Below are 25,620 nucleotides of genomic sequence, written 5' to 3'. Positions count from 1 at the left end.
CCTGTGTAACTATGCGGATGTGTTTCTCTTTCTTCCCGGGTGGGGGTGGGGGGAATCAGTTCAGGCCAGACTTAACCACCTCCAATAGGCAGATGAAAGGCAAATGCTGGGGTATGGGGTCCAGTTCCTGCAAACCTACCCTGGTTTGGTTCCTCAGCCGAACGCAAGGTCTACCAACGCTTTGAGAATAGAAAGCGAAAGTGAATAAAACTGACAGCCAAACGGGACCAGGAGCAGGGTGGACAGCAAAACTAGAAAGCAAAAGTAAATTTGCACAGGCTTTAGCATAACAAAGAGGCAATTTATTGAAGTATTGTAAGCATAGTGCACTTCCAGAGAGGTGGAAGTGGGTCTTTCTCCTGAGTGAGGAAATGTAAATATGCTGACCCAAAGCAGTGTAAGGGTATAAATATCTCTTTTTCTGCCTTTGAAATTGTTAGTGAACACTCTTATTGGTCTCTCTGCATCTCCAGGCACCTTAGTCCTTCACTGTTGGTCATTGATCCATTTGGTTACTTCATATCCATGTTCTTTTTTTGGCAAAAATTGCTAAGTGCTGATCTGTTGTTGATTTTACCAAGACTGTGGCATTTGTGGTGTGCAGCATTCTGCAACCATCCACCTCATGTCCAAATATGGAAACTGTATTTTGTGCAGGACATGCTTGGTTAATTGAGTCACAGTGTTCCCTGGAGGTTTCCATGGCCCCTCCAGATTTCCTTATTTAGCAGGCCAGGCTTCCCTTCCTCCCTCCTCGAAAGCCACTTTCTTTGTCCCTGTTCAGCAAGAAGTTATTACTGAGCGCCCGCTGAGTACCAAGCACTCTGCTACATGTTTCAACATTTTAGGTTAATTTCACCAACCTGAGAAATATTAAGTAGTTAAAAAAAATTTTTTAACAGCTTTCTTGAGAGGCAATTCACAATTAAAGTGTACATTTGATAGATTTTGATATATTACATACTTTAAAATTGTGGCAAAATGGATATCACATAAAATTTGCCTTTTAAAAAGCCCTTTTAAGTGTATAATTCAGTGGCATTAATTACATTCACAATGTTATGCAACCATCATTACTATCTACAGAGGGTACCAAGAAAAGTATACACATTTTAAGAAAGGAAAAAGCTGTAAAGTCTCCATCCTTCATATTAACCTGGATGGAAGTGGAAGACATTATTCTTAGTAAAGCATCACAAGAATGGAGAAGCATGAATCCTATGTACTCAATTTTGATATGAGGACAATTAATGACAATTAAGGTCTGGGGGGAGGAAAAGCAGAGAGAGGGAAGGAGGGAGAAGGGTGGGGCCTTGGTGTGTGCCACACCTTCTGGGGGCAAGACATGATTGCAAGAGGGACTTTACCTAACAAATGCAATCAGTGTAACCTGGCTTATTGTACCCTCAATGAATCCCCAACAATAAAAAAAAAAAAGAAAGGAAAAAGCTGTGTTAAAATTGTAATACTCAATATACTGATAATGTTTGCTATCTTATATATTGTATCTTGTAGCTCTTGTAATTGCAGGAGTCAAATGTCACTTGAGTATTACAATTTTAATAGTTTTTTCGTGACTCGAGTATTACAATTTTAACACAGCTTTTTTTTCCTTTCTAAATGGAAGACATTAACAGTCTTTCCCTTTCTTAAAATGTGGATACATTTTTTGGCACCCTCTGTAGTTCTAAAACTTTTTCATCATCCCAAAGAGAAACTCTGTACCCATCAAACAGCAATTTCCAATTCTCCTCCCCTCAGTCCCTGGCGACTTCCAATCTACCTCTATGAATTTGACTACTCCAGATACCTCATCAAAGTGGAATCATACAATAGCTGTCCTTTACATCTGGTTTATTTCATTTAGCACAGTGTTGTGAACATGTTGTAGCATGTATCAGAACTTTATTTCTTTTTATGACTAAATAATGTTCCGTTGTATGTATATACCACATAGGTTATCCATTCATTTGTTAATGGACAGGGGGTTATTTCCACCTTCTGGCTATTCTGAATAATGCTGCAATGAACATTAGTGTACGAGGGGTCTGTTCACATTTTTATTTTCAGCTTTTTGGAGTATGTACCTAAGGAATGGAATGGCTGGGTCATAAGGTAATTCTTTGCTTTTTGAGGAACCCTCATACTGTGTTTCCGCAAGCAACTACTTGAGCTCAGGAATTCAAGACCAGCTTGAGCAAGAGTGGAGACCCCATCTCTAAAAACAGCCGGGTGTTGTGGTGGGTGCCTGTAGTCCCACCTATTTGGGAGGCTAAGGCAGGAGGATCACTTGAGCCCAAGAATTTGAGGATTAAGTGGGTTAATATGAACTCTACACCTTGGGTACTATTATCCCTATTTTATAGATGAGGAGGATGAGGTGAAGAAACTTGCTCTAGATCACTCAAGTAGCAAGGAGTAGAGACAGGGATAATATTGAGATCTGATCCTGAGGCTAGCTAGCACTTCTTTCCTCTGCTTATATTTGTGTCTACAAGATTTCAAGACTTCTAATATTGGTTAAGAAAGGGGATGGTTCCTTGTCTGATCCTGGACTCAAGGACTCCATCTGCACAAGGCCATGTATTCCAGTGACTACCAATCCTTTCTGTATTCGTAGAACACTTACAAATATTACGATTTTGACCTGTACAAGTTAAGGAATTAAACAGTGTTGAACAGTGGTTAGAACAAAGGATATGTATTTATTACAGCATTTGGAGACTTGACAACACTTTACATATGACATTATTAAAGCTTTCTTATATCCAGAAAGTATCAATAAGATGATAAACTCTAATAACCCCAGAAAGTAATTGTAAGTCAATTAGTATTTTAACGTTCTTCCTGAATCCACGCTTTAGCTGTTTACTAATACAAAGACTCCCTACTAATTAGCTGTTTACTAATACAAAGACACAAACAATAAGGCATCTCCTATTTCAAGCTAAAAATCTCCTTTTTTTTTTTTTTCGGTTGGTATTTGTAAGGCTTAAGCATATTAATTTAAAAAGTAATTGCCCATTGTATTAGTCAATGAAAATTGCTTTCTGCCGCAAGTTATAGAGAACTACATAGCTAGTGGCTTAAGCTTTGATAAATGAGGTTGATTTCTCCACCCTATAAGAAGTCTGGAGATGAGCAATTGCTGGTATCGCACAGGCTTCTAAGCCACAGCGTTAGGGCTCAAGCTCTTTTTTTGTCTTTCTTCTCTGGTGTTCTTTGCTGTCCTCTGATGGCTGCCTTATGATAATAGCGAGGTGGTTGCCACAACTATGCTTCACCTTCCAGGTCAGGGCAGGAGAAAAACAAAAGAAGATGCAAAGACACATCCGTCTCTTTTCCCAGGAAAGCAAAAGCATTCCCGGAAGCCTCCACCCTGGACTTGCCTTTACATCCCACTGGCCAGACTCAGGTCCCCTGCCCGGCTCTAACTACTGCGGAAGCTGGGAGTGTGGGGAACAAGATTGCTGGGACTGGCTGGGGCACGTCGCCTCCACGAGCAAATCTGGGTCCTACTGGCCTGGAAGAGAGGAAATGGAACGGAAATTGGGTAGATAACCACTAATGTCTGTTGTACCTCCCTGCTAGCATTTGGTGATCCACTTCTCAAGGTTTCCTGATAAAAGTATCTTGTGGTAGCCCTGACTGTGAGGACCCGTCCATACCACTGTCTCTCAGGGAGGGCCTTCCCCTTGTTTGTTAACATGGTGAGCAGCTTACTCAACAAAGTGTAAAAGCACAGTGGCAGGTAACAGGTATAAACACAGGTGACCAATGCCCGGCTAGGCAGAGTGCAGAGGAATTCAGATGACAAAAATTGTGAGATACACAGAAATCAAGAAATGTGACTCCACACAGAGGGAAACAAATGAAGCCCTCCTGGCAACACTGATAAGCTGAGCAAGTTGAAACTTGCACGGGTGAATCAGGAAGGACGCTGGCAACTGTGTTTCTTATAAGTGAAATAATGAACCATAATACAGTCTGCCTCAAAACTTCCATTGTGACCCAGTGGGTTATCTGTCCCCTGTCTGTGCCCTTGAGGACCTGATCCTTCTCAGTTCAGAGCGTACTCCATCAACAAAGACAAGTGCATAGAAGGTGGGGAGATGACTGGCCTGAAAATAAGGTACAGATGTGGAAAACAAAGGGTGCTTGGCCGTGGAAGGAGGGTGCCCAAGAATTTCAAATCTATAAAAAATTGTCTTGTAGAAGGGGAGTTGCCTTGTTGAATGGGGTGGAAGGTAGTAAACAATCAGGAGACGGAATTTAGCTCAATACAGGAGAACTTTCCACGAGGAATGGGCTGCCTCCAAGGAGTCGGGTTCTGGAGGGTGGCTAGACAAAGGGAAGCCGTGAAAAGGAGTATCACGAGATTTTTTGTTTCCTGAGTCTCAAGGGTTTCTGTTATTCAGACACTGGATTGCCTCCTATAGGCAGGGTTCTGAACTTGGACTAGGAAGACAAAGTCCTTGCCCAGGAGGTTCCCCTACGCCTCTAAGGAGATGGGCGTACGGCATCTCCTGACGTGTCGGTGGTCTGGTCGTGTCATTGTCATTATAGAGAATGAGCACAGGAAACCCAATAAGGGGTGTGGCCAGCTATGCCTGGGGCTCCTGTAAAGACTACTCAGAAGATAATACCTACAGCAGGCCTTCAGGGTGAATCCAGGGTAGTAACTGCCTTTGGAAACGGGGTGGTCATAGGGACAAGGATACCTCATTTAGGTGGATGTCTATCTTTCCCACCCCTGGCCAGGGCAGTGGGGTGCGTGGGTAAGGAAGCACAGGTCTGTGTCCCAGGACCTCTCACCTAAACGACCATTTGCAAACCCTGACCGTGGGATGGGAGATGGGCAGAGAAATGTAGCAGACCTAGGTCCCATCCTCTAAGAGCACACGGTGTGCATGAGCTGGTGGGTGTAAAGGGAAACAGGATGAGGTGCACCTGTAGTACCAGGCGAATGCTGGTGTTCCTGGGGTGGGGGGACGGTGGTGTGAGAGAGGGCCTCACTTGGAACTGCATTTTCCTACCATTAAATTATTCAATTGCCACAACAGCCATGCGTGGTGAGCAGAGCTGGTATTACCTTTGCCTCCTCCTCGCTACCTGCTGATGAAGCTGAGGCTGGGAGACCAGCTCGTCCACAGCTGCATGGGGTGGGGGGCAGGGATGGACCTGGGACCTTGACCATGGATCCCATGGGCTCAGCCTGTGGGCTTCTGCATAGAGGACTCAGAAAAGCAGCAGAAAGCGGGAGGAGCCAGCATGTTTAAGTTTGTGCCGAATTAAACCCAACAGGCTGCTTTCTTTTTTAAATTGAATAACCAGATAATTGATATGTTTATTGATCAGAGCCATTGACCACTATGCTGAAAAGATCTGGAGGAGAAAATGTTAAGGAAAGTTTACACTTGCTGTGCCCTTGGAGTCAGACCTTGGCATGGCAAAGAGCGTGGGTCTTTCATTGGACAAATTACTAAATCTCTCTGACTATTTGTAAAATGAGGATAATAGTTCCTACTTTGTACCTTGTGGGTTAAATGTGGTAATATTATATAGAAAGTGCTGCATGACGTAGGCTGTTACCATTATCATTACTAGTGTGATTCACCGGAAAGTTGTACACAATACAGGGGAAGGATAATAACAGGGCTGATAATAATGAAAGTAGCACTTCCCATTTTCTAACCACCTGTGTCTCAGGTACCATGACAGACCCTGAAATAGGACCGTGAACAGCCCCAGGCCTTAGGGGTGGCTAGTCATCAGGCGACACCCGGTGTGCCCTCAGAGCCCATGAAGAAGCTCCCAGCCAGCACAGGGGTGGAGGGGAAGGAGACACATCCTCTCCTGTACTTAGCATGTCTTCCCTGGGCACTCACTAAAGGCCCAGCCCTGTGTCAGGACAGGGAAGATTCCAGATGGAGTCATCCGCAGAGGTGGCAGCAGCCCACCGCCTCGCCTTGCTGAGGGATGGACACTTCTTTTTATTTTCTGCTAAGCACGCCTCACTCTGCCTGCCAGCTGCCTCGGGGGAGGCAGGCTGCAGGGAGGGAAGGTCATCAGACTGGCCTGTAGGAGAGAAGGTCAGGAAAATGGGGAAGGGTTTGCGCTGGACTCAGGAGTGGGAGTACATGGAAGATGCTCAACACAGTAGGTGCTCAGGGGCTAGGGGTCCTCGTGGCCTTTATGAATGAAGTTATCAGCATTCCAGGGGAAGCAGAGCTTGGTGGAGGGTGTGGCTCAGCCCAGGTGTGGGGGCAGGGGAGGTTTCTACATAGATGTGTCATAGATGGGGTCAGAAAACTCCTCTAAACAGGGAACTTGTCCCTAAACCCTTTCTTTCCTGTGTTTGTATGCCTCGTCCTCTGCCTCACTGAAGAGGCTTGGGACATTAAGGGGACAAATGTGAGCACAGGGGTTTAGGTCTTGAGCTGGCAGGGTCCGGCTGCCCCTTAGGGCTGGGGCACTGGTGAAGGCTGATTTTGCAGCTGCACTTGCCAGGACATCTTAGTGCAGCCTCCTCAGACCCTGGAATGCTGCAGATCACCTTGGTGAGATGCTGGTTCTGATTCCTCTGAGGCCAGGCCCGAGAGTTTTGCACTTCTACCAAGGCCCCAAAAGATGGCAATGCTGCTGGCCTGCAGACCACACTTTGAGAAAAAGGGCAACAGAGCATGTCCCCACCTATGTGCACTTGGGCACTCTCTATTCACAACACCTTGTAATGCCAGCACTGCCCCAGGGCTTTCCTCGGCCACCAGAGTCTGCTCACCTTGGACCTGGGAGGCAGGAAGTACCAGAGCAGCCTGTAGCCAGGGAGTGGTAGGCAACTGAGTCCTTGGTGAGTGGAGCCTCAGCTGCTCACTACAGCAGTGGCATCAATTTCTTACCAGCCTCCCTTCCTCCTCTGCACTGTTCCTGAGAAATCAGTAACAGATGTTGTCAGTTACACACTTCTAGGCCCTTGCAGAGGTCCTCAAACTTTTTTAACAGGGGGCCAGTTCATGTCCCTCAGACCATTGGAGGGCCGGACGATAGTTTAAAAAAAAAACTATGAACAAATTCCTATGCACACTACACATATCTTATTTTAAAGTAAAAAAACAAAATGGGAACAAATACAATCACACCACCTCATGTGGCCCGCGGGCCATAGTTTGAGGACCCCTGCAGCAGAAGGGGAGCCTATCAGGAGCTCAGAGACCACACTTAGAAACCAGCAAAAACCAGGAGAAGGCCTGGAGAGCCTGGGAGCAAGGATGCAGTCACCACCTGCTAGGGAGGGCACTGCTGCCCTGGTCCTTCCTCACCCTCCCTCTGTCTTTATGCCTGTGTCAAAGGTCCCCGCCCAACCTCCAGAGGGTGAATCTCTGGGATACCCAGCAGGGCTGTGAGGGTGGGGCCTGTGCCCTACAAGAGGACCCAGTAGGGGAATTGCCTTTAAATAGGAAGCCAAAAAATGTTTACTGCAACCTCGTTCAGCACCAAGTATAAAGGGACCAAGTTGTAGTGTTTAAAGGGACATTGCTGATGAAAATGCTGAGTAGGAACTGGCCCAAAAGACACAGTCCCCTCTGTGGCCAGCTCCACTGGGTGAGTGCACAGCATCCTCCGTGGCCTCTGGACGGAGGATGAATTCTGGAAACGGCTGGAGGACTGTGTCCTCAGCATCCCAAAGTCCCTTTAGGTCAATTAGTATTTGAAGGAATTGTCCCTACCCAGTCAATAAACAAAGTAATTTTCCTTTCAATTGCTTTAGGAAACTTCCTTTCCCATTCTAAGGACTTAAATTTAGTAACTGTACATCCTACAAAGAAGCAGTCAGAAAATTGCCCCTGGCACAAACGGGCTCTAAATTATCGTTCAATAAAGTCACAATTATTCCTGACTTCCTCTTGCCTGCCCTGGAGAAAGGCCGGGATCAGTGGGACTGGCATGCCGTGGGGATGGGAGAGGCCAGGATGGGGAGGACCCTCATTTCTTCTGCTCCAGATCTTATCATCCTTCCCCAGACCTAGGAAGTGCTGTAATTTATTAGAAAAGAGGAAGAGCCCTGAGATCAACTGACTGGGTCTCTGTGAGAGCAATACTCTGCCTTTGGGGGAAAGAACAGAAGTTGAACTTGGCTTCTCACCTTAGAGGCTTAGGTGGCAACTGAGATTTCTTTCAGGACTCAGGTCTCCATGTCTGACTTTTCCTGTGTTTTAGTCAAGACCCATTTCATGGTCAGGAGGAGAGCTGTTGAAATGAGATCAATGGAATCTAAGAAGGGACTTTATACAGGGCCAGCCTTGGAGAGGTGTAGGACGAAGGCAGAAGTGACTGCCAGGCCCCGGCACCATGCTTTGGGCTCCTGCTCTCTGGTGCGTTCTATGTTAGTTCATAATTTGGAGCAAATCTGATGGAGTACACCCATTGTTGTCATCAGGAGCAAGGAGCCCACCTGAATCCCTGTGCACTTGATCTGATGGCGGGGGGTGTCAAATGGTACCAATGTGTCTGTCTAGACACCAGAAGCTATGGATGGGGCAGGGCTTCTGGAGGGCAGGGTGGACACAATGACAATACAGATGTTTCCAGGGTGGGTTCTCACTCCTGGAAATGGATGTCAATGAAGGGCAGATAGTACGGCTTTGTACCTGCTGTCAAGACATTTCCAGGCATCGACCTACGGGTGGCCGAGACTGCTGCATCCCCTTCCACCAGGACATGTGTAAAAGACAAACTCTAGAGTTCCATCCTAGAACCTCACAGGGTGGGATCCAGAAATTAACATTTATAACAAGCCTCCATCTAGATGCTTCTTATGTGAAAAGTTCAAAAATCCTTGTTCAGCTCTTTTGAAGGGCCTGCCGATGACAATGTTTCCTGTCCTGTCTTGGCAAGTTAACTCAGCCCTCCCTGGCTTCAGAACAGATCCAACATAATATGACTTCTCCCTCTGACACTTGGTAGAGTGCTTTTGTTGTGTTTTTCCTTTAGGAGACATAACCACTTGAGGGCTGATGGTTGCCTGGGATGGATTTCAGGAGGCTGCTGCATCCAGAGAGGCCGGACCAGGCCAGGACAATTGGAACAGGCCATCCCCATTAGATAATTATTTTTAAGATTGTCTATCCATCTAGCCCGAGGCTGGGCATGGGACATGTAGGCATGGTACTTAACCAATGTTGAAATTCCAAAGTCTGCCTTGCCATCTGTGGTGATGTTGACAACGTCTGAGACAGTCTCCCTTTTATCTGCAATAGGTGTGCGCCTCGACCGAGTGCGTGGAGGTCGCCAGAAATACAAGCGTAGGCTGGACTCGGAGAGCAGCCCTTATCTGAGCTTGCAGATTTCTCCACCCGCTAAAAAGCCATGTGAGTACCAGGGAAGCCTGTGCCTCTTTTGCCAGTGTCGTATCTGGAACATCTGCCATCCCTTGGAGAAGTGCCATCTTTCCACTGCTGAGATATGGGACAATGTGAATGTTGGGGAGGTGTCATCAGTGCCCAGCATTGATGTCAGACACTTCAGGCCTCCTTCAGAAGGCCTTTCCATAGAGGACAGCACATGTACGTAGAATGCTCCTCCAAAGGAAGCTTGGGCCTAAGCAGCCATGGGCCCAAACCTCCAGAACATGCCCACCTCGCCTCCCACCTGAAGTTGCTGTGCGGCTGCTTTGGGAGAAGTCATCAGGCAGCTTCCCCTAGAGGGATTTCTCCGCTGCCCAAAGGCCACTGCCAGCAACTTTGTGGAGTCGGAATGGGAAGGGAGATTACAGCCTTCCCAGAACTCTTAGAAGTTTGACTTTTCTTCCTGATCCATCTGAATTCCATCCTGACCCTTTCCGTCTTTGGTTGTTGCAGTGGCCAAGATTGTCTCCTATCTACTGGTGGCTGAGCCAGACAAGCTCTACGCCATGCCTCCTCCCGGCATGCCCGAGGGGGACATCAAAGCCCTGACCACTCTCTGTGACCTGGCAGACCGGGAGCTCGTGGTCATCATTGGCTGGGCCAAGCACATCCCAGGTAAGCATGGGGGGACAGGGAGGTTATGACCAGGGACTCAACCAGTGTCCCCATGGCCTGCCCAGTGGCTGTGACTCTGTGCCTGGGAGTCTGGTCCCAGGATGCCTATGAAATCTGCCAAGCCCCCTTTTCTCTGGGCCCCTGCTCTCTCCAGGTGGGACTGGAGAGAGGGGGTGTTTAGTAGGACAAGTGATGTTAGTGCACTGCTCGGGGCTCTTCAGGACCAGTCATCATTCTAGGGGGTGTTATGATTCCATCTACAATTGGCATAATATTCACAGAACAAATTCCTTGAACCCTTAAAGGACCAAAAACAAACAAACAAACAAAAAAAAAAAACAAAACAGGGTTTTCTTGTAGGACTTAGTGGAATGTTGCTGAACAACAACCCAAAAGAGGGATTGACTCTTTCTATTCGAGGCAGGCAGAGTGGAGCAGTTAAGAGCATGTGCTTGGGAAGCAGATCGGGATTCCAATTCTGAGTCTGCAGCTTATCAGCCGAGTAACCCTGGTGGGCCACCTGACCCCTCCATAAAATGGGGATACAGGAGCACAGTTCTGTGGGCGCTGACGTGAGAATGGAACGCAGCACATGTGTGAAGCATCCAGCACGGCGCCAAGCCGAGCTAGCATCAGCTGCACGGTCAGTCTTGCCATTTGCCTGAGCTCTTGGAGTGCCCTGTCTCTTGATTTCTGTACAGAAAGTACACACAATGTGTCTCAGGCCATATGGACTTCTCTTCACTGCTTGGGGATTCACACCCCACTTTTACCTCTCTCATTCTAGGTAAATGGTCAGAGCTGGTCTTTTGCTCGTGTACACCCCCAACACCCTCATACCCTCCAGGACACACACTTAGGGGGCCATTCTCAGTGCAGCCTACTCCGCAGCTCCTTTCAGGCTTGAACAACTTGGCTCGTGGTAGAAACATCCTGTTATCCTCTGATAGTGACCCACCATGGACTCTAACTATGTGACACGGGACACTTTAGCTTTTGGTCTATAAACCCTTTTTTGTTTGTTGTCATCGCTCTGAAAGACAAATACAGCATGCATGGTGATAGCAAAGGTGTCCTAGACTTTAGATGCTAAGGCCCACAGTCAATCAAAGCAACTTAGAAAGTCCTGTGTGAGATGGTACCTACTCAGTCCACAGGAAGGAGCCTTCTGGTGGGCAGGACCACACAGAGAGATCAGACTCCGTAAGGGTGCACTGGCTGTCACCTGCCTAGTAGGAAGCCTGCAATTCCCTCTCCTGGGATTCCCTGATGGCCCGCAGGCATTCTGACTCAGGGACGGGCTCTCCAGGGATCTGGGCTGGTGTGCCCTTGTTAAGGAGCTCAGCCTTTTGGAGATTACACACTCAGTAGTTTTTGAATCTGCCCAGTGCTGGTTCAGCACAGATGTGGGGTCAGGCCACTGCTTAAGACACCTCAGCCTGGATTGCTCCACTAACCCAGGGCCAAATTGGGTACAGCTACCCCTGCCCCCACCGCTACACTTTTTCTCTAGGGTGAACAGATACTGTATCCCGGCAGTGGCTCAGGAGTGGCGCCTGGCGGTCCTTAGGGCCACTGCTTCCTTCTTTCACCACCTACCCCTGCAACCCCTCAGAGGGCGGGGAGCCTGGAAATGCTGCTCCCCTGCGCCCAGTTTTCCTTGTGCCTTTCCACCTCCCAGCTCCATCTCCCATCTGGGCCCAGGCAAGAGGGCGGGGGGAGAGCAGAGTGGATGCTGGGGCCATGGACTTTGGAATCAGGCAGCCCGGGCTCTGCTCCCAGCTCTACCTTTACTGGAGAATTTTTCTGAGCTTCAGTGTTCTTGCCTGTAAAATGAGAATCACAATAGAACCCCCGTCCTGGGCTTCCAGGAGGACAGAGCACACTCACTGGGCAGTAGAGAAACGGCAGAGACTCTGCATGGCTGTGGTCGCTAATGGTAATGAGAGCCTCCGTTCACATCTTCATTCCTCCTTGTCCAAAGGTGAATTCTTTTTGGTTAAAAAATGAAATAAAAATGGGGGCTCAGTTGTCCATGTCTCAAATACTAATTTACCTATTTTGCATAAATCTGTATGCTGAATTATTTGGGCCTGACCTTCTTGTGTTTAAGCTAAAATTAATTAGCGGAGTCCCCTGCCACTTCCTGTAAACCTCATATTAAGGGTAACACCACATCAAGTGCCCAGTGTTTTTAAACTAATCAACTTAATCACATCTCAGATTAGGTAGAAAATGCATCTGGAGGCAGGCTCTCTAGTCCTTAGAGCACTGTTTTCAACCTTTTTTATCTCACAACCCACTCAAGCCTATAGTTAAACTGCCACAGCACACTTAAATTATGTTGGTCAAAAAAAGTAAAAAAAGGGAATATACTTACTGGGCTTTGAACTTCTTTTGAAAAGAAATTAATGATCTTTAAAAATTTTCCAGACACACCCAAGATGCTCTCACGGCACACTGGTTGAAAATCACTGTCACAGAGAGAGAGAGAGAGAGACCCAGGCCAGTGCCCTTCATCCAAGGACTGCGTCTCATGCTTCAGTGTCTTCCAGCCTCAGGCCACAGCCCGGCACACAGAGGGCATTTCACACTTGCCTTTGCCCACCTGTATCGAGCATTCACTGTATGTGAGGTCTCCTGCTAGGATTTGTAGCTGACATAAAAAGTTAATTTCTGCCCCCAAGGACCCCATTTGGAACAAGGGGCCAATTCCCTCAGAACCCCAGCCATTGTTCAAGTCAGTCTGATGTCGCCCTAACCTAAATGCAGGTTTTTGCTGTGAGTTGAATTTCTTAAGTATTGGGTTGCCTAGAGGGCAGGCCTAGGTCCTCAGAGTGCCCACTTCTTAGTCCCCGGGAGCAAGAGATGAGAGGAAGAGCCCATCGCCTTTGATGCAGGGGCATCCAATGATGATTCACTGCCTCCAACCTCCCCATATCCTGCCCCAGCCTGGAGACTCTGCGTGGGGAGTCCCCACCACCCTGCCCTGCCCAGGCTGCCATGTGCAGGGCATCCCAGAGGCCTCCTCACCAAGGTCCCTTGGCAGCCCTGCTCCCAGGTAGCCACTGTCTGGCTCGATGAAATATGAGCTGCCGAGTGACAGCAGCTGTGTCTGAAGTGGCCCCAGATCCTATAATTACATCTCCCTTTATTACCTCTGCTAATGGCCCTCCAGGTCGACAGAAACGATCATAAATTAACAGATTATGAACTCCACTTGCCACAAATTATGTGCCTTTTTTTTTTTTTTCTTTAATTCTAAGAGCTCATGGTGCCAAATCACGGGGGGATGGGGGCTTGGGAAGAGCTGGAATGTTATTAGATCAGCTGGTGCAGATAAAGCAATTTTCCTGATGGAAAGCTGGGAGCCAAAGGTGCTGGGCAGCGTGGGTGGGCAGGCCCTAGCCTTGAGTGGGCAGTGCCACCTGGGAGAGCCCTAGACCCAAGGGACACAGGCTGGGCTGCCCCAGCCCCTGCCCCTCCCAGGATCCCTCCTCCAGGGGCCTCTCTGTCCCAGAATTGCTAATTATTTGATAGAGGAGACCCAGCCACAGGAGTGGAGGGTATTTTACTGGGAGGGTAGGGAGGAGCACTTGGGTTCCTTTGTATGGGTTTTAAATTTAAAAAAACTGTGCTTCTAGTAAACATGTCATATGTGACATGGTAGAAATTAGAGTTCCAAATCCCAGATCCTAAGCTTCCTTCTGGGCATGTATAACCACTCTGTGTGTGTTTGGGGTGGGGAGGCGGTGGATCCCACTCACGGGTTCACACCCTAACATTGTTTTACACCTGCTTTTTCCATTTAATTATATAAATAACAGCATTTACCATGTGCTCAGCAGGGTTCTAAGTGATCCGCAAGTCAGCTTGTTTAATCCAAACTACCCCACGTGGTAAGTGCTGTTATTATTTCAATTTTACAAATGAAGAAACTGAGGCACTGAATGGTGGGCTTGCCCAGGGTCACAGGCAGAGAGCAACTCTGATTGGAGCCACCACTTTTCTGTCCCCAGGGCCTAGTACAGGCCTGGCACTTAGTAGGTGCGCCCTAAGTCTGCGCTGAATGACTCCAAAGACAGAAACATGATAGTAACATCCTTCTAATGATGCTGCCTGTGTGATTAGGCCCGCAGGGGACCTCCCTTTTGCATGTTCAGAAGCCCAGCTCTTACCTCACCCTCCCTCTGTGCCACTTTCCAATTCAGTTGTCTATTAATTTCACCCTGTCCCTCTCCTCCATCTCCCGCACCCCTCAGACCCCCATCTGTCTGCGTTCAGATCCTCCCCACCTCATACACACTCCCCTGTGTCGGCTGATTGGTATCTGTTAATTAATGTTGCCCAAGGCCTCTCTCCTACTCAGAGGCCTGATAAGGGAAATTGGATGTCCATTTCTATCTATCTCTTATTACCTCCCAGCTCCCTGGGTCACCACAGGCAGCCACACACCCTCTCTCACACTGGGGATCTGGACAACCACACACACCTGACCCCTCTGTCACAGCCTCTCCCCCGAGGAGGTGCATCAATCAAAGCTCACAGTGTTGGTCAGTGTAATTATCCCCACTCTTTTGTTGATCACTCCTGGATCCCAGAAGCCAGGTGGTGATCCAAGGTCCAGGTTTTGCAGGTCAGGCCTGGGAACCGTGATGATTCAACTCAGAGAATGCTCATGGGGTAAGGGCAGCTGAGTGGGCGTCCTCAGCCCAAAGAGTGTCCCCTGCGGTTGAACAGCCATGTACTGGGTGGCAGATGGGTAGGGACATGGGCAAGTGGAGACAGAAGACAACAGATGACAAGTGAGATAGACCACACAAGTCCAAAGTGAGAGGCTCAGGACCACCCAGGCCTCCGGGGAAGTCCAAAGCAGAGAAGAGTAATGCCAAGGGCTGGGCACATTGGCACATGCCTGTCGTCCCAGCACTCTGGGAGGCCAAGCAGCCGGTTCACTTGAGCCAGAAGTTCGAGGCTGCGGTGAGCTATGATGATGCCACTGCACTCCAGCCCAGGCAACGGACAAGACGAGAAAAAACAGAGAGAGGGCGGCGCCTGAGGCTCAAAGGAGTAGGGCGCTGGCCCCATATGCCGGATGTGGCGGGTTCGAAGCCAGCTCTAGCCAAAAACTGCAAAAAAAAAGAAAAGAGAGAGATGCCAATAGTGTACAAACAACATTAATTATTCTTGTTACAATAATAGTGACAACAACCACAACCAGCACCAGCACCTTAGCTAAGGCCTGTTATAATTCTACTTTGCCTCATTTAAGTGTGTATAAAATGCAATTCCAGTGTATTATCCTCATTTTGCAGATGATGACTTTGACCTCATCACTAATGCTAAGAGCTCAGTGCCCATTTTGCATGTTCTGTGCTCATGACTCATTTAGACCTCACGGGGACTCTCTGAAGCCGGCACTATTATCACTCCCATTCCATAGATGAGGTTTGGAGGAGCAGCCTGGCTTTCACAAGGGCAGCCACTGCTAGTAAACGGGGAGTCAGGATTTAACCAGGCAACCTTCAGAGCACCTTGGACAAGACAGTGTCACTGCTCTGGAACCTTCTCCAGTCGCTTTCTTTGAGAGTCCACCTCTCACTAGCAGGGAGGGGGAAACACGCATGATTCCAGGCTCCCAGAACAGGACTGCCTGGTTGTGGTTCAGTGGAGAGTGATGAGGGGAGCAAAGGTACTGTGACCCTGGGAGGCTGTTGATCTCTTAGCAGCCCCAGGCTGTGGTCACTGGGGCCTTCCCCCAGTGGCATTGAAGTTCCCCATTCCTGGTTGCTCCTATGGGTCTCTGTGCAGCTGAGGCTGTGTAGAAAGAGGATGAGGTGTCGTTTAAAACACCAAAGCCTCTTGTGGCTTGCCCAGAGAGAGTCCTGGAAACTCCCCAGAGTGGAAGGGACCCTGTACTGCCGCCTCCTGACTACTATGAATTCAGTAACAAAGTACAAATGCATTTAATTAATCAAAAAGCCTCTACAGACATTTGAAAAATACCATAGAACGAATAATGATGATAACAACTGTCAACATTGACCGAGCTCTTATTATGTAAGTCTTTTCCATGAATTCCAAGTCTGACTCACTCACTGAGGGAAGGACAATGAGTCTAGCAGCTCCCCAGGGAGCCCAACCCCCACCCCAAGCAGGATCTGGAGGTGCCAGGGACACTGTCCCCTACACCCTCCATGCACCCTCCTGATGGCTGCTGCTCCCTGGCCCCTCTTCCTGCAGGTTTCTCGAACCTCTCACTGGGGGACCAGATGAGCCTGCTGCAGAGTGCCTGGATGGAGATTCTCATCCTGGGCATTGTGTACCGCTCGCTGCCCTATGACGACAAGCTGGTGTACGCCGAGGACTACATCATGGACGAGGAGCACTCCCGCCTGGCAGGGCTGCTGGAGCTGTACCGCGCCATCCTGCAGTTGGTGCGCAGGTACAAGAAGCTCAAGGTGGAGAAGGAGGAGTTTGTGACACTCAAAGCCCTGGCCCTCGCCAACTCTGGTAAGGGCAGCTCTGGTGCCCGGGCCACCAGGAGCTTCACAGGGTCTGCTGGAGCCTGGCAAGCAGCGCGGGTTGTGATGGGTGGCAGTGGCAGAAAGACGAGAAATATTTTTGCCACCAAAGATTGAGCAAGGGGTAGCCTGGAGTTAAAAAGATGGTGATGGGCCAGACATGGTGGTTCACACCTGTAATCTCAGCACTTTGGGAGGCTGAGTCGGGAGGATCACTTGAGCCCAGGAGTTTGAGGTTGCAATAAGCTACAATCACATCACGGCACCCTAGCCAGGGTGACAAAGCAAGACCCTATCTCAAAAAAATGTTTAAAAAGACGGTGATGAAGGCTAGCATTGGCTGGATATTTCCTAAGACTTTGAAATCCAGACCAGGATGCTGATTAAGGACACAGATCCTGTAGCCAACTTGCTAAGGGTCAAATCTTGCTTCTGTCATTTGTGTGAGCGGCTTCACTCTTGTGCTCAATTCCTTCCTCAGTGAGGGGGGGGCAGAAACAATCCCTATTCTACAAGCTTACCACATGCCTGGCACCTAAATGCTCAACTTAAATTAATTAGGAATTTATTTCATTTTTACAAACAGTCCTATGAATAAAGTTCTTACCGTTTTAACCACCTTTTACAGATGTGGAAACAGGCCTGGAAAAGTGAAGAAAATTGTCCAGGGTCACACAGTTGAAAACTGTCAGAGTTAGGAGTCAAACCAAGGTTGTCTGATTTCAAGATCAATCTGAACTTATACTTACTCACTCCCGGAATCTTTCATTCAAATCGTCCAAGGACAAGAGAGTAAAACCTTCCTCACTGAGTGGTTTAGTCTAGTGGTAAAAAGAAGACTCTCTGGTTTCTTTAGCATCTCCCAACTTGCCATATTGTCTGGATAGAGGGGCTGGGCCTTGGGTACTGCTGATGAGTGAACTTGAATGTAATCAATGCCTACACATGGAGAGCAGGGTACTGTGTTGGTGTCTAGGGGGGGATGCAAGAAAAGGAGAAATATAGGGGCCCTGCTCAAAAGAGAACATGTGTTAGAAATTACACACGTAGTTCTACTGCAGAGCAAGGTATGGCAAGTTAATTGCTCAGGTCGAGGTCAGATGGACCCGAGTTTAAATTCTAGCTCTGACACTTCCTAGCAGTGTGACCTTGGACAACTCAGTGTCCTGGTGTGTTCAGTGGGGATATTCCAAGTGCCTCTTTTGTGAGTATTAAAGATTGACCAAAAGTAAAGCAATTATCCCAGTGCCTACCCCAGAGAAAATATTCAATAAATATTAATTTATTATCATCATTACCAATGTTAGAGGAAACAAAATGTTATTAGCATATGGAAGATGGAGACAATACCCACAGGATAACCAACTGGTTTTGTTTGACACTATCCTGTTTCTGCTGAAAGTCCCACATCCCAGGAACCCCCCTCCATTTCTAGTAAACTGGGGACAGTTGGTCACCCTAATACATGGCTTCATGGCAAGTGTAGGCGATGCTGTTGAGACTCCCTCTTTACCAGGTCATTCTACCCAGCGCATCCATCCCCCAGCCACTGACTGTCCCCTTTTCCAGACTCACACCCTGCCTTGCCCAGAGGATTATATGCCTGCCCACCCACCCCCAGCAGCAGCAGCCACACAGGGCAGGCTGAACCCAGCTCCTCCTCGCCCTGCCATCTTCTTCCTGCCTCCCCACCTCTTCTAGCACACACACTCCATAAAATCTTGCACCTAACCTGGTCTATGCACCTGACCTCATACAGAGAAGAAAGCACTATTTTTTGTTCAAATTCTTTTCATTAATAATAAATGAATACAAATAGCAATTAAAATTCCACATACTTCTATATAGATTATTTATACTTTAAATTCCAAAGTTGTAATGCATTCTTTGTTGAAGAATGCTAGTGTTTTTTTAAGAATCATTTTAGATATACAAAACAACTGAGCAGATAGTACATAGAGGTCCATATTCCCACCCCACCCGTGTGCTCCCACCCCCAGCACAGGTTCCCTGATCATTACCATCTTGCATTGGTGTGGTAATTTGTTATAATTAGTAAGCCAATACTGATACATTATTATTAACCAAAGCCCATGGTTTCCATTAGGGTTCACTCTCTGTTGTACCGTTCTGTGGGTTTTGACAAATCCACATGACATGTCTCCATCATGACCTTCATCCAGAGTCGCCTCACCGCCCAGTGCTTTACATGTGCAGAGGGAAGCATTTGAACCAGCCTCTGCACAGGGCATGGGGTTCTGATGGACAGAGGAAAGCAGGAGGTGCAAAGCCAGGTGCGGGAAGGCTGGCTGGGCCCGGGAGGTCAAGTGCTCACTTCTGGGCTCTCCCGACTAACTAGTTCATGGCGGGCACACCACTCAAGCTTGCCCGTTTGGGGAGAAGCATGTGAAGAGATAGGAGGCTGCTTGTCAGTCTATTCCCCCCTTACCCCTCAACATCAAACTGCACCCAGCTTTCATCTTTCCATCCCTGACCACACATGCACACACGCACACACATGCATACATGTACACACACACACCCGCCTGAGAGCCCGGGGTGGTTTTGTGGCATCAGCCCAGCAGGAGCTTCTGCTGGCATCAAAATTTGCCTGAGTACACACTTTATCACGTGGGCTGTGGTTCCAAGAACCCAAATATCTTGCCTCAGCGACATCTAGAGGACCATCTTATGGTTTATGCATGGGTATGAGAAGCTCAGGTAGAGAAGGAGGAGTTCGTGATGCTCAAGGCCCTACCTGGCCCCTAAGACAGACCACACACAGCCTATTTCAGACAGCCTTGGGCCTGGGTCGGTAGAAGGATGAAGCCCCAGGCCCTAGGCTGGCTGATAGACACTCAGGAAGCAGGGGGCCAGTCCTTCCCAAGCCCCAGAGTAACTGTTTACAGAGGTGCTTCCCATGAGCCTGTGATGAAGGGCCAGTGTTTAAATGTTTTAAAATGTTCAATCCATCATGGACTGAACATTTTATAAAATAGAAGAAATACATTATTAGAAAAATGAAATAGAAAACAGTATGTACAAACCATAAGCCCAATTTTAAAATTATCGGATACAATAGACGTAAATAAAAAGTATCTTGCCAAATTGCTCTAGCATTTCTAAATGCTTACTTTCAATTTATTTTTTCTTTTTCTTTTTTTTTTTTTTTTTTTCTTTTGAGACAGAGTCTCACGATGTCGCCCTTGGTAGAGTGCTGTGGCGTCACAGCTCACAGACTCTTTGGTTTAAGGGATTCTCTTGCCTCAGCCTCCTGAGTTGCTGGGACAATAAGCGCCCACCACAATGCCTGGCTATTTTTTGGTTGGAGTTGTCGTTATTTAGCAGGCCCGGGCCAGGCTCGAACCTGCCAGCCTCAGTGTATGTGGCTGGCGCCCTACTCATTGAGCTACAGGTACCGAGCCTCACTTTCAATTTCTTATTCTTTTTCTTTTCTTTCTTTCTTTTTATTTAGTTATTTATTTATTTTTGAGACAGAGTCTCAGTCTGTCGCCAAGGCTAGAGTGCCCTGGTGTCCACCTAGCTCACAGGAACCTCAAACTCCTGGGCTCAAGTGATCCTCCTGCCTTAGCCTCTCATGTGGCTGGGACTACAGGCACCTGCCACAATACCTGGCTAGTTTTTCTATTTTTAGTAGAGATGGAAGTCTTGCTCTTGCTCAGGCTGGTCTTGAACTCCTACTTCAATCCTCCTGCCTTGGCCTCCCAGAGTGCTAGGATTACAGCTACTACTCCCAGCCTATCACTCCCAGTTTCTCATCCCAGGGCAGTAACAACCAGGGGGCAGATGGTAGCCAGTCTGTGCACCACACTTTGAGCACCACGAGTTTCAAGCATGTATTTCAGGGTCAGTCAGACCTGGGTTCAAATTCTGTCTCTGCTACCTACTTGCTGCATACCTAGCACCTAACCTCTCTGAGCCTCACTTTCCTCATCTGCAAAATACAGCAAATAACAGCACATTGTGCAGAAAAGTAAGCCATCTTGCATGTAAGGCACTGGGCACAGAGCTTGGCACGGATCCCTCCTAACTTGTGGTTTGGCTCTGCCAGGCATAGTGGGTGGCCTGGGGAAGAGGAGCTGGTTGGATGTAGCCTCTGTCCCCAGGAATGAACTTGACAAACTTGACCAGAAATAGAGCTAGTGATCCCTGGTGCAGGGTCTGTTGTATAAAGGGCTCAGGGAGGGAAAAGTTGGTTGTTCTGAGCTGCAGAGGTGGAATGTGAGCTCAATCTCAAAGCAAGGGCTAAGACTCGGTAGGACAGGAACAGGGAGAGTAATCTTTTGTAGGGGAGCAATCAACTCAGAGCAGGAAATGGGAAAGGATAGGGCAGTTTGAGGCCAAGACTAGAGAAGCAGTTTGGGGTCTAACCAGAAGCTCAAGGGCTGCGGAGGGGTTGAATTGTAATGGGATCAGGACAGAGAGCCAGGAAGGGTGTGGGAGTGACCTGCCCAGCCTTGAGGAGGAAGATCACCCAGGCAAGGCAGAAAGTGTATTAGCTGAGGGAGGGCCAGGGGCCAGGACACCATCAAGGTGGTCCTAGGGGCATCCTCAAGGGCACCAGGTACCATTGCTGAGGTTGAGTGGACAGGACAACTCAGGTGTGGGTCCAGAGGCTTAGGGGGCTGGCACTGTGCAGCAGAGCCTGGTACATTGGAGGCTGTGTGTGGCCCCAAACCACAGCCCCTTGGGAGCCTGCTGGTTACCATTCACCCTGCATCCCAGCTGTCCCCAAGGCTCCCTGACAGCAGAAAAAATTCATAGCCATTGATTTTGTAATTAACAGTTTATCAATGCCATCGATACAGACCTGCTGATGGATTGCAAAGAAATTAATCTTGCAATGTTATTTTATTTCATTTTTGGTCGAAGACAGCTGCCAATTCTGCCTCCTTGGGGAGGGTGGGGGAGGATGATAAGGTGGAGAGAGGGAGCTGGCAGCCAGGGCCCAGTCTTGTAGGGCCCAGCCACAGTTTGGGTGCATGCTCTAGGTGGCTGAGAGTGTAGGATGGAGCCATGCTTCATCTCCCAACTGGCAATGAAGGAATCCTCACTGCCTTGATATCAAGGAGCAGAAAAATGTGGAGGAGACTTGAGTATGGGGCAGGAAGGCAGTGCCACCCTCCTGAGTCCCCACAATAATGGTAATAACAGCTGCTATTTACCAGTGCTAAAGTGCCTGGCAATTCACCTGACCTTACTGCTACCCTGTGAATATACACTCCTATTTTACAGTCGAGTCAGTCCCAGCTGTAACTCAGCTGTCAGCACGTGCCTCCCTACCCTGCTGGGTTTATTAGGTAAATTTCATTTGAACCCCCCGATTCATGGTCTAAATTCAAAACCCTCCTCAAGATTTTAGAGAACTCTCAACAGCTCCCTCCATCACGAGCCTCATGCCCCCAGCGCAGGGCTCCCGGACACTGAGCTCAGTCCCTTTTTATCTGCATCTATATTCTGTGTTTTGACCCAGAATTTTGTTAACTTTGGTGATTGCACAGAGACCTGAGGAGCTGGGGCCTGGTAGCAGTGATAGCAACAGTAGTGATGAAGGTGGTAGTGGTGGGGGGTGACACCACTTCCCAGGCACGCACTTGTGACAATCATTGTTCTAAACGCTTGACCTGTAAGAGCTCCTTTAACCTACCCTTGAGGTAGGCATGGCCATTTCACCATTTCACAAATGAGGAACATGGAGCCCAGAGAAGTTTAGTAACTTACCTAAAGTCACACAGCTAGCTAGTGGGGGGGCACAGGATTACGACTCCACCAGTGCAGCTCCAGAATCCACTTGGCACTTCCAGGGCACCCAGCAGGGCTGCCCAGGTTGAAGCTTTCCGGGGTCTCTCCTCTCACCTCTTGGTGCCTCTGGAGAAATGTTCTGCATAGATGTGGCCTCCTCCCTGAACCTCTGGGACCTCGGACTGGCAGCTTAACCTCTTTGAGCCTTGGCTCACCTCACCCTGCCTGCCTGCCTCCCAGGCTCCTGGGCCTGGCCCTCCCCGGCCAGGCCTACTCATGCTCGTCCTTGTGTCCGCAGATTCCATGTACATTGAGGACCTGGAAGCCGTCCAGAAGCTGCAGGACCTGCTACACGAGGCGCTGCAGGACTACGAGCTGAGCCAGCGCCACGAGGAGCCACGGAGGACGGGCAAGCTGCTACTGACACTGCCCCTGCTGCGGCAGACGGCAGCCAAGGCCGTGCAGCACTTCTACAGCGTGAAACTGCAGGGAAAGGTGCCCATGCACAAACTCTTCCTGGAGATGCTGGAGGCCAAGGTCTGATGACTCCACACACGGACAGACGCCTGTCCACGGACAAATGGACAGACCCAGTCAGAGACCTCCACAGCCACCAGCCTCGACCTTCCACCCCTGTCCCAGAGGAAGTGGGTCCCAGCGCCCTGGCTGTGTGCAGACTCTAGGGTGCGGTGGGGTGGGGGACAGGGATGGGAGGGCAGGGGTATGGGGCTCATCTGTAACCAGCTTTTTCTTTGGTATGTTTTTTCCTCTTCATGGGCAGTGCTGAGGCCTGGGCCAGGGCTGACGCCCCTTGAGACTAGAGACCACCGCAGTGAGTGCCCCTCCCTCACCAACAACCCAAGGCTGCATGTACATTTCCTGACCCCACCCGTCCCCTAGCCACACCCGGGATCCTGCAGACTCAGGCTGGGTGCCACCTAGGGGGTTTCCTTTCAGAGATGTCAGGTACTTAGGGGACAAAAGCATCGTTCCTCCAGAGGCCCTGCCTGCTCTGAGGTCCTTCTGAGGTCCAGATGGCTCCTTTTTTCCATCCTTGCTCTAGGCTTTGCACACACTCAGCTCCCAGCCAGGCTCTAGGCTCTGCACACACTCAGCTCCCAGCCAGCAGGGTGGCACCCACAGGAGGATAGTGGCTAGAGCTCACCTGCCTGTGCCCACCTGTCCTCTTCTCTTCTTCCCAGTAACCCCCTGTTCCAGCCTTCCTGACCCTACCTCAGAGCTCACACACACAGTGGGTGCAGCCCGCCACAGTGACTCCAGGTCCTGCAGACAGGAACATGCTGGCACAGAGAAGGGCAGGGTCCAGAGCAGACTCCCCAGAGCCTTCCCCTTCTCCTGGGGCACAGGTCCAGACCAGGTGGGCCTGCAGGAATCAGGGGGCTCTGAATCTGGTCTGGCCATCCTGGGAGGACCAGGGTAGGATGGGGAGGGACCTAAACCAATCTCTGCCAAGCATAGAAAGGCCCAGAAGCTGAGATGCTGCGTAAGTGGGTAGTGGGGCCCTGAAGGGAGGGAGCTCAGTGGGGTTGGGGGAGGGCTGTCAGCCTGCCTGATCCCCCACACCCCTGCACTCAGCAGCCCACCACGGGGCTGGCACACCAGTACCATGGGAAGAGTTGCCTCCTGCCACCCTTAGACCAGGAGGTTTGGTGTAGCTCCCCTGGGCACACTGAGCAGGCCCAGCTCTCTGGCAGGACCCCTGCAGTCTTCCCAGCTACTGTGTAGGGTAAGCAACCATCCAAGCTTGCTCAGAACTTTCCTGGTTTTAACTCTGAAAGTTCTGTGTCCCAGGAAACCCCTCAGACCTCAGAGGACAGGGATAGTGGGTCACCCCATTTCTGTGGCTAGCCATGAAAATCAACTTTAACCCACTGGAGGGGCAGCTCAGAACTGTGAGGGCAGCTCATCTGTGCTCATGGCTTGGGTGAGGGCAGCTTAGAGAGTCCCCCATGGATGGATGGAGGGACATCAAGATGTGATGGAAGGTGCCTTTTCCAATGGGCTGCCTTCTCAGGCAGGGGTCAGAGTCAGCCCTTCTGGGATGTCCCTGTCCACCCCTGCTAACCCGGCCTGCCCCACCAGTAGAAGCAGCCAGACCTTGCCTATCACCAGAATACCTGGAGGCCAGGTGCCCATCCTGCAGCTTTCTCATGGAAGCAGCTGCCCTGGCCCCGCCCCTTTGGTTCTGTGTCCCCAGTGCTGGGCCTGAGCATCTCTGCTGGTCTGTGCTGAGGTCGTCCCAAAGGAGGGCTGGCTAAGACCCAGAAATTGCAGGGTAGCTCTCTGAGACGTCCCCACATAGAAAATATCAAAGGTTCCAAGAGACCCATGACACGTGCCCTCCTCCTAAGGTCTAAGTCACTTGATGGGCCAGCACTGGAGTTGTGACCCAGGATACTTTGCCCCCCAGGCCTCCATGTGGCACCCTTCATCCCTAATCTAGATGGCCACACATACTCAAGGCGAAGGCACCTCCCTGACATCAGGCAACTTGGGTTAAAAACCAAGGCTAGCACGGCCGTGCCCCGTGGTCTGAACTGGAGAAAGCTCCTGGAGAGGGCCCGAGGACATGCCCCATGGAGCTCCCCAGCCTCTCACTATGTGGATGCCAGAGGAGGTGTGGCAGAGGGTGGCCACTCCCCACCAGGCACCCTGCCCTCTGCATTCCCACTTCCCTACTCAGGTACGGGACCCAGGCTGTCTACCCTGCCTGCAGCGCCCATGCACAGCTGGCATTTACAGTCCATCTTTCCCAGGGAAAGTGTCTCTGCTCACCACGCATCACCTGGTTGGAGTGGGTGGGTGCTCTGCACACGGGGCAGCTTTGCCTCCCTGGATCTAGTGTTTTTGTGAGTTCCCCCACGTTAGAGCCCCTCTAGCAGGGAGAGAGGGGGCTCATCAGGTGGTGGCTGCTTTTACACTTGACACTCCCCGTGGCACCAGGAAATGTATCAGTGACAATGGAACTCCTGATGGGTTTGATGGACCCATTGGACATTCAGGAAAGTTCAGGGGTCAGCTTCTTAGTTGGAAGCCTAGACAGATGTGACCCTCTCTGGGGAGGGAGGGGGCTGAAAATAGGAGAGTTTAGAAGACCCTCCCCTGCCACAGAACTCAAGGTACCCCCAAAGCTGGAAGAACTGTAAAGAGGAAGCAGCCCTTTTCAGTTGTACTCTCATGATCCAGGTCATTTGAAATGAACCACGAAATAAACAAAAATCCAACCATGGAGAAGGTGGTATTGGCTGGGTTTTGTTTGGTCCCCTTGCCCCCATCCTTTCTAAAGGTTCCAG

At 49.5% G+C, this 25,620-nt stretch overlaps 1 protein-coding gene across 1 annotated transcript in view; it reads left to right on the top strand.

Moving 5' to 3' along the window:
- ESRRB (estrogen related receptor beta) overlaps window positions 1-23,366 on the top strand; it is a 104,589-nt gene extending 81,223 nt beyond the window's left edge. Inside the window, exons 4-7 of the mRNA XM_053601951.1 lie at window positions 9,258-9,368; window positions 9,858-10,019; window positions 16,263-16,532; window positions 22,605-23,366. Of these exons, the coding sequence (XP_053457926.1) occupies window positions 9,258-9,368; window positions 9,858-10,019; window positions 16,263-16,532; window positions 22,605-22,849 (788 nt within the window). The 3' untranslated portion in view covers window positions 22,850-23,366. The remainder of the gene's footprint in view (window positions 1-9,257; window positions 9,369-9,857; window positions 10,020-16,262; window positions 16,533-22,604) is intronic.
- The last annotated feature ends 2,254 nt before the right edge of the window (window positions 23,367-25,620 follow it).

The sequence above is a fragment of the Nycticebus coucang genome, chromosome 9 (assembly GCF_027406575.1).
Source record: "Nycticebus coucang isolate mNycCou1 chromosome 9, mNycCou1.pri, whole genome shotgun sequence".
NCBI classification, from domain to species: domain Eukaryota; kingdom Metazoa; phylum Chordata; class Mammalia; order Primates; family Lorisidae; genus Nycticebus; species Nycticebus coucang.
The sequence above is the reverse complement of the archived record's forward strand: the minus strand, read 5'-3'. Positions and strand labels throughout refer to the sequence as shown.